Source organism: Leguminivora glycinivorella, chromosome 25, assembly GCF_023078275.1.
Source record: "Leguminivora glycinivorella isolate SPB_JAAS2020 chromosome 25, LegGlyc_1.1, whole genome shotgun sequence".
Taxonomy (NCBI): Eukaryota; Metazoa; Arthropoda; class Insecta; order Lepidoptera; family Tortricidae; genus Leguminivora; species Leguminivora glycinivorella.
Genome location: NC_062995.1, coordinates 6,072,834 through 6,085,842, shown reverse-complemented (window position 1 = coordinate 6,085,842; position 13,009 = coordinate 6,072,834). Strand labels below are relative to the sequence as shown.

Here is a 13,009-nt window from a genome sequence, read left to right as displayed (position 1 = left end):
CTATACTTTAAAATAAAACAAGTTAAACTATTTTTACTAGAAGATAATTTAATGTGTGTGTAAATGTTAATGAGAACTGTCAATTCAATTTACTGCCTGTATTAATTTGTAAGATTGTTCTAATACATTAATTTATTAATATTGTCTTCGGTTACCGCAATAGTTACTCATGAAATAAAACTATGGAAACGGATTAAATCGCGTATAATGAATTTACAATTCATCCCGGCGTTCACACTTTACAGCATTCGTTGTCAACGGGTGACTGAGGAAAAATTACAATGTGCAAAAGCTACCAACATACAAGAAATATTAACGAACCATGACCATGAATAATATAGATTTTTAAGGCAGGTTCACACACTATTAATAAAGCTAGGGGACAAGAAACATACTGTTCTGCAGTGGTGGCCAGAGGGCGCATGTCTTTGGTAATTTCGACCTAAGCTGTTACCTGGGTGGCCGAGAGGCTACAGGCATCTGCCGCCATTCCAGAGTACGTTACTACATTCAGGCTAATATCATATTTGCAGATGGAAGCGAGAGCAACAGCTCAGCGGTAACGGGCACCCGATGCAGTCCAACTTGAATTCCATCCAGGAGTGGTGCGAAATGCTTGCTGACCTGATTTGGACTACGCGTCAGCAGGTACAGTTCGTTTTATATCGCAATATCGTAAGGTCGTAAGGTGAGAGTTATGGAATCCCGGTAAGGGCATTTATTTGTGTGATGAGCACAGATATTTGTTCCTGAGTCATGGATGTTTTCTATGTATATAAGTATTTATATATTATATATATCGTTGTCTGAGTACCCACAACACAAACCTTCTTGAGCTTACCGTGGGCCTCAGTCAATCTGTGTAAGAATGTCCTATAATATTTATTTATTTATTTATTTTATCGTATGCGACACACATTACGTTACTTTACAAAATATTTGCATGTCTCTATGACAAGGTGCGCCCAGAATTTAATTCTTTCTGTCCCCTCCTCTACTTCAAAATTCTATAATCATTCTTTTACTTTTCAAGCTGTGCGACTTTGGAATTCCCTACCTCATGACATAAGACGTGCTCAGTCTCCTAACTCTTTCAAGAGACTACTTAAACTCCATTTTTTATCTCTTCCGTAATACTTTTGTCTGACTACTCCTTCTAAATAACCTGGTACTGTTATATGTGTATTTATTTATATATATTTTATTTATATATTTATGCATTTAGTTATTTATCTTTATATATGTATGTTTATGTATAATATTTTATTTTTTTTGCCTATATTGTGCGATAAGTTTATTTCTTCGAATTTGCTGACACCTACTGACATTATATAAATTTATCAATTTCCGCTACCTTAAGGTTGTCTGGAAGAAATCGCTCTTTAGCGATAAGACCGCCTGTTGTTTACCTTTGTTCGTGTTTCTTCCTTGTTTTGTATTGTTGTATTTTATCAAGGTGTGTAATAAAGAGTATTGTATTGTATTGTATGTCCAAACATGTAGACCGGCCCGTTTCTCAAAACTGAAAGTTACAAGTTACCAGCAGAGGTCTCCTTCCAGCTTGTCATATTAGACAGTGACTGAGAGATGGGCCCCTGTTGTACCTACTAGGTAGGCCTTAGTGCGTTTTCACATTATCCGATCCGATATCGGATGTCGGACCGATATCCCATACATTACAGGCGCCATCTTGGATTTTTTCTATTGAAATCCTTCCGACATCCGATATCGGATCGGATAATGTGAAAACGGCCTTATAGTACGGTGTACGGTGAGCTAGATGGCGATACACCTTTGGGGTACGCTCGGCTAGATGGCGCTAATATTAATATTTGACAATTGAAATCATACCAAGCTCAGAATATGGGCCAATTTGTCAAAACTGAGATTCAAAAGTTTTAAGCCTGTGTCGAGAGATGGCAGTCTATGCACTGTGATTACACATTTTACTTTCACAGTAACTCTCTTTAATACTCGATCCTCTTTGATGTGAATGCAGGTGAACAACGCAACGCGCATCAATAGCAAAACCATCGTACAACTGCGTCAGCCACACCTCGAGGAAATGCTGGAGGATATGGGCAAACAGGTAATGTAACTTTTCATCACACTTACTTTGTAAGTGCGTGATTGCAAGCAGGCGCAGCGGGAGTTATAGGAAAATCTTTTTAGTTCGAGTTATGAAATCTCCGGTGCCATAACTCAGTTTTTTTTTTATCACGTTTTTACAATTTGTTTTTATTGCAAATGTGGTGAAAAATATTGTGTGTAAGGGGCCTCATGTTGCATAATATATGTACCTACTATAGGAGATTATTAACCCAAGGCACAGTATAATAAAGTGTACTATCGTACAGTATGGCCACTCCCGCTCCCCGCTGAAAGTGCCAGGCACCCCCTCTCGGTTACCTCACAGTTACCGCCTGTCAAAAACGCGAACAGTCGACCTGTCATATCTCACTCATACAAGCATAGTACGCGTTCACCTACACGAGCTTAGACTGTGTGCTAGGACGCGCCTCTTTCATGTATTTGATCGCCAGTGTCCGAGGTGTGCCCAAGGTGAATAATGAATCATATCAGCCCAGATATTTCACCGAGTTATACTTCGTTTTTTTTAGCATTAGAGAGACCTATTAAGAACGAGATATGTGAGTGTGCACGGGAAAATGTCCCACTTTGTCGATTGCTATAAAGCCGCTTTGTCAGTTTATTCATATCAAGATACGAGTGCCCGTGTGGTGACGGGTTAAGAATTTCACCACCCCCTTTCTTCCCGTAGGTGTCGAAGTCGACTGTGGGATATGGGTTAAATTGTGGCGTAGGCGAAAGGCTGGCAACCTATCACTGCAATGTCACAATTTCGTTTTTTTCAACCCCTTTTTGCCAAGAGTGGCACTGAAACCTGAGTAGTTCATGTGCTCTGCCTACCCCTTCATGGGATACAGGCGTGATTGTATGTATGTATGTATGTAAGATACGAGTAAATCTCGCCTTAATGGTAACCGACAAAGTGGGACGTTTTACTAAACACACTCACATATAAGGTTTTTTATATTATACCTACTCTATTAACAGGTCACCAGCCTTCTGTCCACCCTCGTGACTTCGACCTTTGTGATCGAGAAGCAACCTCCTCAGGTTATGAAGACCAACACACGGTAAGTGTTAATATTATGTGAGGAGTGTCTTTTGAAAAGGGCTTATTTCTCATATTTTCTGTATAAAATACTCGTACTCTCCTACACTCAGTTCAGGCTTACATTGTCCAATGATGTAAACAAACACTGCTGGAAAACATTATCTCAATTTTCGTTGGAATTACACATTAACCATCACTTAAAATATTGATATACACTTAAATAAACTTACAAAGTATTGAAATCAATCAAAAAACCACTGAATAATATCATTTCTAGAACGATTTTCATCAATAATTGTAATTACGAACGGATGACATAAAAAACTCCTGACATTACGAAGTCTAGATTGTCTGAGTCGTAATGTTGGGATGACAACTTGTCGTTATGAACGATCGTTATTAACGTTAGAGTTTGTATAGCTTGGAAAAAATGACTTGATATTAACTACAATAATTTATCAGATTTTTAACCGACTTATTTACGTAGAAGGAGGAGGTTCTGTATTCAGTTTCGTATTTATGTTTTATGTACTTATGTTCACCGATGACTCCGAGAGCCATGATCCGATTTTAATCATGTTTCTGAAGAAAGTGAAAGTGAGACAAGCCTTTTTCACAGGATTATTGCAAATGTGACGAAAAAGAATAAAATTTTGGGTTTAACATAAATATTGTGTGACGTACAATTTAAAATCCTCTGATGACGTCAGCAGCGAAATTATCGTTAATAATAGGCTACTAGACTCGTATCGAATTTAGCACATCAAGTTATTGTTTTCTGTAGTATTTGACTTAAGAAATCAATATTTATAGATTGCGGGTATTAAAAGTGCGTGATGACTGCGTATTTTTAATTAAATATGTGTGTATGTTTTTTTTAAATTATGGACTCCGAAAACGGTGTTGGCCAATGGAGTGACGTCACATAATTCAGATCAACTATGGAAATTAGAGGTAGTAATCTGATCTCCATAGAAGCAACCTCTATTGTATTAAAATTCATAGTGGTTGACGGGTGTGACAATGTGAAATATTTTTTTCTAAATATACTGACGTCATGTCATAGATATTCTATAGATTAATATGGCTGATGTTGTTTTTGCCTGATCACGTAAAAGTAAACTTTAAATAATTTTTTGCGGGTTTTTAAGTCGTAATAAAATATGGTACTATTTTTTTTGGTTTAATTAGACAGTAATTAATAATATAAGACATACTTTGAAAAAGGGTCAAGTAGCCTATTGTCTTTGACCATATTTGACGTTTCGTTTGTTTACTATATTGGACAAGTATGGCTGAACTGACTTTAGTAACATATCGATTTTATATAATTACTAGCTTTAGCCCGCGGCTTCTCTCGCGTTAAATTCGAAAATTGCGGATTGCTCCATATAAACGTCCACCCTCCATTTTAGGGAAGTGGGGGGGTTAGAAAGAGGCAAAACGTAGCCTATGTTACTTTCCATCCCTTCAACTATCTCCACTTAAAAAATCACGTCAATTCGTCGCTCCGTTTTGCCGTGAAAGACGGACAAACAAACAGACACACACACTTTCCCAGTTATAATATTAGTATGGATTACTCAGTAAGGTATGTACGCTATGACCAACAACCAAGCTAAGTTGGTCATAGTGGCTGCACCGGCATTGCAGATGGTCGCAGGTTCGATTCCTGCCGGAGGTGTGAATTTTTCCGTTATTTCCATTAATTTAATAACAACTTAGAATTGTCTCTTTTTTGGATTTTTTATGACAAAAATGGTACCTGGCCTCCATCTCAGTAATTGCTAATGAGGGATATGTTCATGTCTAGCCGACCTTAATTTATCCGGCCCTGGTTGTATTATTTCAAAAATAAAATTTCTTTAAATAATAAATTTACTAATTTTATCCTTAATTAAAAAATAATAATATGGGTGGGCGGGATTAGGAGTAGAGCGAGTGGAGCGGCCGCTTTAGCGAGGGGGGTCGGGGGAATAAATTCAGCTATTGAAAATTTCGATCAATAGGCTACTTGACCCTTTTTCAAAGTATGTCTTATATTATTAATTACTGTCTAATTAAACCAAAAAAAATAGTACCATATTTTATTACGACTTAAAAACCCGCAAAAAATTATTTAAAGTTTACTTTTACGTGATCAGGCAAAAACAACATCAGCCATATTAATCTATAGAATATCTATGACATGACGTCATAAGGTAGTTGCTTTTGCTAGGGCGACGTGAAAGTGGGAATTCTAGCCCGTCGCCCAGATATTGTTATTGTTAACACTGAAAGTCCTTAAGACTGTAGGTGAAGATTGATCGTGTCATTCACAAAAACACATGCTTGCTAAAATCTAATACTTAATAGATAAACATTCATATGATTATATGCGTTTTTCGTGGAGTGAAGCGATCTGTAGTTTATTGCTCTGAATGTAAATTACTTTATACTAATTAGCGGTAAGCGGTGTGGGCCAGCACATATTGTAAGCACGTTGTATTAATTAATGACTTCACTAAGCACATCTTGTAGTGGCTGTTTTGTTTGTGACGACGTTGCGAGGCCGAACGACAAAGTTACGCAGCCGTCCAAATTCAAAGTCTGTCCGACAATCCAAAGCAATGTTCCTCATAAAGCCAATGGCGCAAAAACGTCACAGAGAGGTGCAATTTTGTATGAGTCAAAAGAACGTAAGCGTGACGATGAGAGACCTTCAAAGCACTAGGAAACCGAAAATAAGGCATGCAGTAGCCAGGTATTCTGACACTGATAGCAGAGAAAAAATTTCGCGCTCGCTTCGCTCGCGTACGCCACCATTTTCTCTGCATCGGTAATATCTTTTTACTTACTAAGTTAAATTTTGCGCGCTCACTACGCTCCAAAATCTCGTTTTTTATTTCAAGCCTGCTTTCTTTTGACTCTGCACCTGATAGTGCCTCACTCGATTTTGCTTGCTATGTTAGTGCTACATAATAATAATAACCACTATCAGCCCCGGGACGTATATAAGGTGAAAAATTTTCGCGCTCGCTACGCTCGCGATATTTTTTTCTAGACAGTCAAGGGGCACCGAAACTCAAAACTCGCTCCTACTCCTGATAGAGTGCACGGGCCGGCACTGGGCGGTGGTGTAGCCAAAAGTAAATGGCTAACTACAGATTTCATTAATGTTAGTTTCATAAAACTAGAAATTAAAGTTGTTAAATTACATTTATTTATGATTATAATATAAAGATAAAAATGTATAAAGTTGCAAATTTTGAGATTTCGTTTTAAAAAACATTTCAGAAAAATTTATTTTTTCACCTAGTAAAAATGTTTTTGTGTCTGGCAAATAAATATTATCAATATAGCAGCACCCATTAGGAAATTTTCTTAAATGGTCATGGAAAGTCAGGGAAAAGTCAGGGAATTTTTTTCGGGTTTAGTAGTGACACTCCTGAAAATAGTTATTTTCAAAATAGCTTATGAAATAACTGTATAAAAGCCGTGCAAATTTTGAGATTTCGTGCTTTAAAAAACATTTCAGAAAAATTTATTTTTTTCACTCTGAAAAAAACCGTTTTCACAGCCTAAAATAAAGTGGTAAAAATATTATCATAGAATGAAAAATTTAGTCAGGGAAATTTATATTAAATGGTCATGGAAAGTCAGGGCAAGTCAGGGAATTTTTTTGCGTTCAGTAGTGGACACCCTGAAGAAATAGTTATTTCAAAATAGTTTATGAAAAAAAAGCGAGTCGCCGGCCGGGCGAGGCAAGCAACCTGTCAAGTGCGGAGAAATTCTGAACAACAGCGGGTGTATGGAATACCAACCCACGAGTCGGCAGCTTAGCGTCAGCTTTCGGTTGTCGAAGTAACATGTGTAATCACGGTGCCTGCCATCTCTTGACAAAGGCTTAAAACTTTTGAACCTCAGTTTTGACAATTTGGCCCATATTCTTAGCTTAAATATTCCAGCAGGGAGGCCGTAAATGCGTTGGTATGACGATATCAATTGAACAGCTGGAACAAAGTGGATAGAAAGAGCTCAGAATAGAACAGAATGGCAAAAAATTAATTGGGAGGCCTACATCTCTAAGATTGAAAAAGGCTAAAAAAGATGATGTCTTCGATATTACTTAGGCACCTAAGGCACCTTAGCCAGTAAAGTAAGAAATATATCATGTTGACATATTTGTTGACCTTCGCCTCCGCCTCTTTTACATTTGCAAAAGAGATCTGGGGTTACCATGACGTACTAAAGACGTTCAGTTTAGGTTGAGAGAAAGGGACACAGCTTTAGCAGTTACATAGCTCCGTCCCTCTCTCTCAACCTAAACTGAACTGGCTTTAGCACGTCATGGCAACCCCCCTGAGCAAAGGTGTACAATTTTTTGCTCGCCGGAGTCGGGGGAAGCGTTAACTACCTACGTTTCGTGCAGCAGTGACCTGAAATTTGACGCTTTCGGGAGAACAGTAAACAAAGGAATTTTCTTCAATTTTGTACATATTCATTTTTTTTTTAAATGTTTTAACCCTTCGTCTGTGTGTGTTTGATAAGGATCCTAACATAAGGCGCTATTGACTTTAAGAATTGATATCAATAGTTATTTGTTATACAAGGGGCAAAGTTGTATTTTAACGCTTCGAGTGTGGAATTGAAAAACGAGCAAGTGAAAGGACTCTATACGAGCGAAGAAGCGAGTGGTTCGAGAATAGAATCCTGAGCTTAGGGAGTTTATCAATAGACGAGAAAAATAAATTTGCACCCGAGTGTAACACAAGAAACTTTTCCCCTCACTATAGCGAGGAAACTACAACGCGAAAATTTCGTTTATCACTGCTTCCAGAACGTTCCACAGGTGGCTTTGACAGAAACAGACCATGGATTAAGCGTGTTACTCACGTATTAAGTTGATATAATGCTCGACATGTTTCGATCCGTTTCCGAGGATCTTTTTCAAAAGATCTTATTAAATTTTCTTCAATAATATATGCATTCTAAATTTGTGTTGATTGTCAACAGAAATATGCAGCTGCGTAAAATCAAGCGTGCCGAAAAGAAAGGGACAGAAAGCGTTATGGATGAAAAGCTGACTCTTCTCTTCCAATCAGAATTCAACGTTGGCGGTGGAGAACTGGTGTTCCAGGTAAGACCCATATCTAATACCCATACCTAGCTTCCCGCGGCTTCGCCCGCGTACTAATCTAATCTTGTTTTCCCATACAAAATTGGGACCCCCATTTCACCCCCTTAAAAGGTGAATTTTGATTAAATCCTTTCTCATTCTCATCTACACCTTATAAGGAACCTACGTGCTCAATTTGGTACGTAGGTTCCTTATAAGGTGTACGCTGCGCTGAAAAAAGCGCTAGTGCGCGGTTTCGAACCCCGGCTCGTACCAATGAGTTTTTCGGAACTTTTGTGCGAAATTATTTTTAAAATCCCGCCGGTCTGGCTCAGTCGGTAGTGACCCTGCCTGCTGAGCGGCGGTCCTGGGTTCGAATCCCGGCAAGGGCATTTATTTGTGTGATGAGCACAGATATTTGTTCCTGAGTCATGGACGTTTTCTATGTATATAAGTATGTATTTATCTATTTAAGTATGTATATCGTCGCTTAGCACCCATAGTACAAGCTTTGCTTAGTTTGGGGCTAAGTTGATCTGTGTAAGATGTCCCCAATATTTATTTATTTATTTATTTATTTAAAATCGGGACTTAATCGCGTATGACTACATATTAAACTGACCTCCAACGTTTCAGGGACGGCGTTGTCCCCGTGGTCTAAGTATTATCCCCATTTATTAGTCCCCATTTTAAAAATAATTATGTTTAATAATCGTGAAAGTTTAAATCAGTGTTATGTGTGAAATGTCATTTGATATTTGCCAGTCGCTTTTTGATGAAGGAAAACATCGTGACGAAACCGGACCAATTACAATAAGGCCTAGTTACCCTTCGGATTGGAAGGTCAGATGGCAGTCGATGACTTACTTTTTTTTTACAAGTTTTTATTTAACTTGCCTTGTTAGTATATTAGTTTGGGTCAAAACGTAGAAGCTAAATTTGACCCACTTCCCGGTTTCCGATTGAGCTGAAATTTTGCACACATATGTAAATCACGAGACAATGCAATATTATGGTATCATGGAGCTGATCTGATGATGAAGCAGAAAGGTCATAGGAACTCTGTTATGAAACGTCGTATCCCCATCGAGTAAGGGGTTTTAGAAACGTCTCGGAGAGAAGTAGATGACTGTTAAAAGAAAGGTACAGTCGGCGATAAAAGCTTGTGCCAAAAATGACATTTTTCCAAAAAAACTTCTTCGCAGGTGTGGACCCTATCCCTGCCTGTGGTTGTCATCGTACACGGGAACCAAGAGCCCCACGGGTGGGCTACAGTTACATGGGATAATGCCTTCAGCCCCGCTGGGCGAGTACCATTTGCTGTGCCAGACAAGGTAGAGTTTAATTTTGTTCCTGACATTATATTATACAATCTCTGTAGGATATGTACAATGTACAAGCAGGCAATATCAATCTGTCAACGCTTCAGATATATCGGAATGAGTATTTCCACAGAGAAGAGTCCTTATGCGTTACAAGCAATAAGAACGTTTTTATTACAGTTGTTAGATTTTCTTATGGTCATCATTGAACATGTTAAACTAACAGATGCTTTTTAATTGAAAACTGTATACGTATAAAGTGTATAATGATTAGAAAATAATAGTATTTTATACAATCGCAAATTAGTATAGAACTTGTATGAAGTTCTATTTTTGAAATTATTGTAGTTGATTTACAGTGAACTGTAATGAAATATAGTTGTCAAGTGTCAAAGACTGTCCAACATTGAAAAGTTAGCACTTATAGTTTAGTCTGTAGTATCCTAATTGACAGATTAAAGTCGAGGAGTAGAAAAATAGTTATTTGTTATACAAGGGGGCAAAGTTGTATTTTAACGCCGAGGGTGGAATTGAAAAACGAGCAAGTGAAAGGATTCTATAGTTGGTTCGAGAATAGAATCCTGAATATGCGAGTTTTTTAACACATGAGAAGTAAAATACATTTGCACCCGAGTGTAACACAAAACTTTCCCCCTCACTATAGTGAGGAAACTACAACGCAAAAAACGCGTTTATCACTGCTTCCAGTACTTCCACAGGTGGTAATTCATCTTTATTACTAGATTCACCTACTTTTATCAGTTTTAAAGCAGTTAACTTGACTTTATTCAAGGTCAAATTACTTTAACCACTAGTGGATAAAATGCGTTTTTACCCGCTGGTATTAAAGGACAAAACAGGCTTTTCCGAGCTAGTGAGGGGAAAAATAATTGATTAATGTTTAGGTGACATGGGGTCAACTCGCCGAGACACTTCGAGTCAAGTTCTACTCCGCTACGGGCGGTGATCTCTCAGAGGACAATCTACGATTCTTGGCCGAAAAGATATTCAGGTAACGCTATAAACTATTATTAGAGGTGAAAAAAGTACCTGTGCCATCTCCTTTTGCCAAAGTAGTAGAAATATGGGAGAAAAAAGTAGGAGAGGAACTATCTACTAGTAGGGTAACAACTCGCCCTGTTTTTATTGAATTCCGTTAACTTTAAGGGAAGGTTCTTTAGATCAAATACAATTAATGTCTCTAAGAAACTAGCGTCTTAACTCTTACGGTTATCGAGTTATTAAAAAAATAAAGATAATTACTGAACACGTGTGTGACAACCTTTACCAATTCCTAATGTTATTTGTTTGGACATGTGCCGTCAATCACTTGACACTAACTTGAATATTATTCTTAAGGGTCTCTCACACCAATAAATCCATTTATTATGTATGAAAATGTTGAATTTTTTTTGCGAATTTAACTAAAAGTGATATACAGGGTGGTTCCTGATAATGAACCTATGTATATGTACGTATTGTACGTGTCGAATTTAACGGAAAACAAAAAATCTATTAGCAGGCAGGGTCACTACCAACTACGCCAGACTGGTCTTCAAAACCCTGAATAATTTTTATTAACCGTGATAATATCCCAGCAGATCGAACGTGCCCCACAACCAGATCGAGCTGAACAACCTGACCGTCTCCTGGAGTCAGTTCTGCAAGGACGCCCTCCCTGAACGCAGCTTCACCTTCTGGGAGTGGTTCTACATGGTCGTCAAGGTTACCAGGGACTATTTGAGGACACTGTGGGTCGATCGGTGAGTTCTAGTCATTTTAATGGAAAATGGACTATAAAGTCAAAGGACCAGCTTCCTGGAGCCTATTTGTGAGTGTGCACGGAAAAACGTCCCACTTTGTCGATTGCTATAAAGCCGCTTTTCAGTTTATTTATATTAAGATACAAGTAAATCTCGCCTTAATGGTAACCGACAAAGTGGGACGTTTTACTAAACACACTCACATTTAATACAAATTCGGGTAAGTCTCATAAAGAGCCAGTATTGGGTCTATGGGATCGTTAAGGTCACCATGGAATATTTGAGGATCCAGTGGATTCATAATTCATAATTCTTTATTTGCGATAGATATAGTATAGTGTTTACAGATCTTAGTCAAACATATAGTTTCATATATCTAGACTTAAATAAGTCATGCAAATTTTACATTTTTAGCTTACTTGCTAATACTAACTACTTAACTAAAGCTACTTACTTACATTATTAAAATATTCGGTGGTACTATAAAAACATTTCTTACCGCTAAGACCGCTAAGTTAAATTTGTCTATCTGTGGCTGGTTAAAGTGGCTGCGTTGGCGTATTATTATAGTAGTGCCGAAGAAAGGGCCTTTCTTTCCATTAATTGCAACTAAAGACTAGAAGTAAACGTTACAAAATTCTATGTTTTGCTAAATTACCTAAACATTAAATAAATAAATATTGGGGACACCTTACACAGATCAACTTAGCCCCAAACTAAGCAAAGCTTGTACTATGGGTGCTAAGCGACGATATACATACTTAAATAGATAAATACATACTTAATATACATAGAAAACATCCATGACTCAAGAACAAATATCTGTGTTCATCACACAAATAAATGCCCTTACCGGGATTCGAACCCAAGACCGCGGCTTAGCAGGCAGTAGTGACAACTACCGACTGAGTCCGACCGGTAATAAAAAATGGAAAAAAATGTTTTATTAGGGTACCCCCCTACATGTAAAGTGGGGGCTGATATTTTTTCATTCCAACCCCAACGTGTGATATATTGTTGGATAGGTATTTAAAAATGAATAAGGGTTTACTAAGATCGTTTTTTGATAATATTAATATTTTCGAAATAATCGCTCCTAAAGGAAAAAAAGTGCGTCCCCCCTCTAACTTTTGAACCATATGTTTAAAAAATATGAAAAAAATCACAAAAGTAGAACTTTATAAAGACTTTCTAGGAAAATTGTTTTGAACTTGATAGGTTCAGTAGTTTTTGAGAAAATACGGAAAACTACGGAACCCTACACTGAGCGTGGCCCGACACGCTCTTGGCCGGTTTTTAATTATATTGTAATTTGTTCAACAGACTGATCATGGGCTTCATACAGAAGAAACAAGCGGAAGACATGCTCTCTAAGTGCGCTCCAGGCACGTTTCTACTTCGCTTCAGTGACTCCGAGCTTGGCGGGATCACTATCGCTTGGGCCGGAGGTTAGTATAGCCACAGTATGATAAAGAGTACTATTGTGATTGATTATGTTTTGAAGGAGGAAACAGTCGAGAGCGGAACCTCGATTTTAAAGATTTTTAACCCCCGACGCAAAAACGAAGGGGTGTTATAAGTTTGACGTGTCTGTCTGTCTGTCTGTCCGTCTGTCTGTCTGTCTGTCTGTTTGTCTGCCTGTCTGTGTGTGTGTCTGTCTGTGGCATCGTAGCTCCCGAAGGGA

General features: G+C 37.9%; 1 protein-coding gene across 1 annotated transcript in view; it reads left to right on the top strand.

The window, feature by feature from the left end:
* LOC125239563 (signal transducer and activator of transcription 5B) overlaps window positions 1–13,009 on the top strand; it is a 60,813-nt gene that overhangs the window by 27,380 nt on the left and 20,424 nt on the right. The window contains 9 exon segments of the mRNA XM_048147193.1: window positions 534–648; window positions 2,000–2,089; window positions 3,079–3,276; window positions 6,870–6,976; window positions 8,138–8,261; window positions 9,446–9,574; window positions 10,468–10,574; window positions 11,164–11,325; window positions 12,649–12,773. Coding sequence (XP_048003150.1) covers window positions 534–648; window positions 2,000–2,089; window positions 3,079–3,276; window positions 6,870–6,976; window positions 8,138–8,261; window positions 9,446–9,574; window positions 10,468–10,574; window positions 11,164–11,325; window positions 12,649–12,773 — 1,157 coding nt within the window.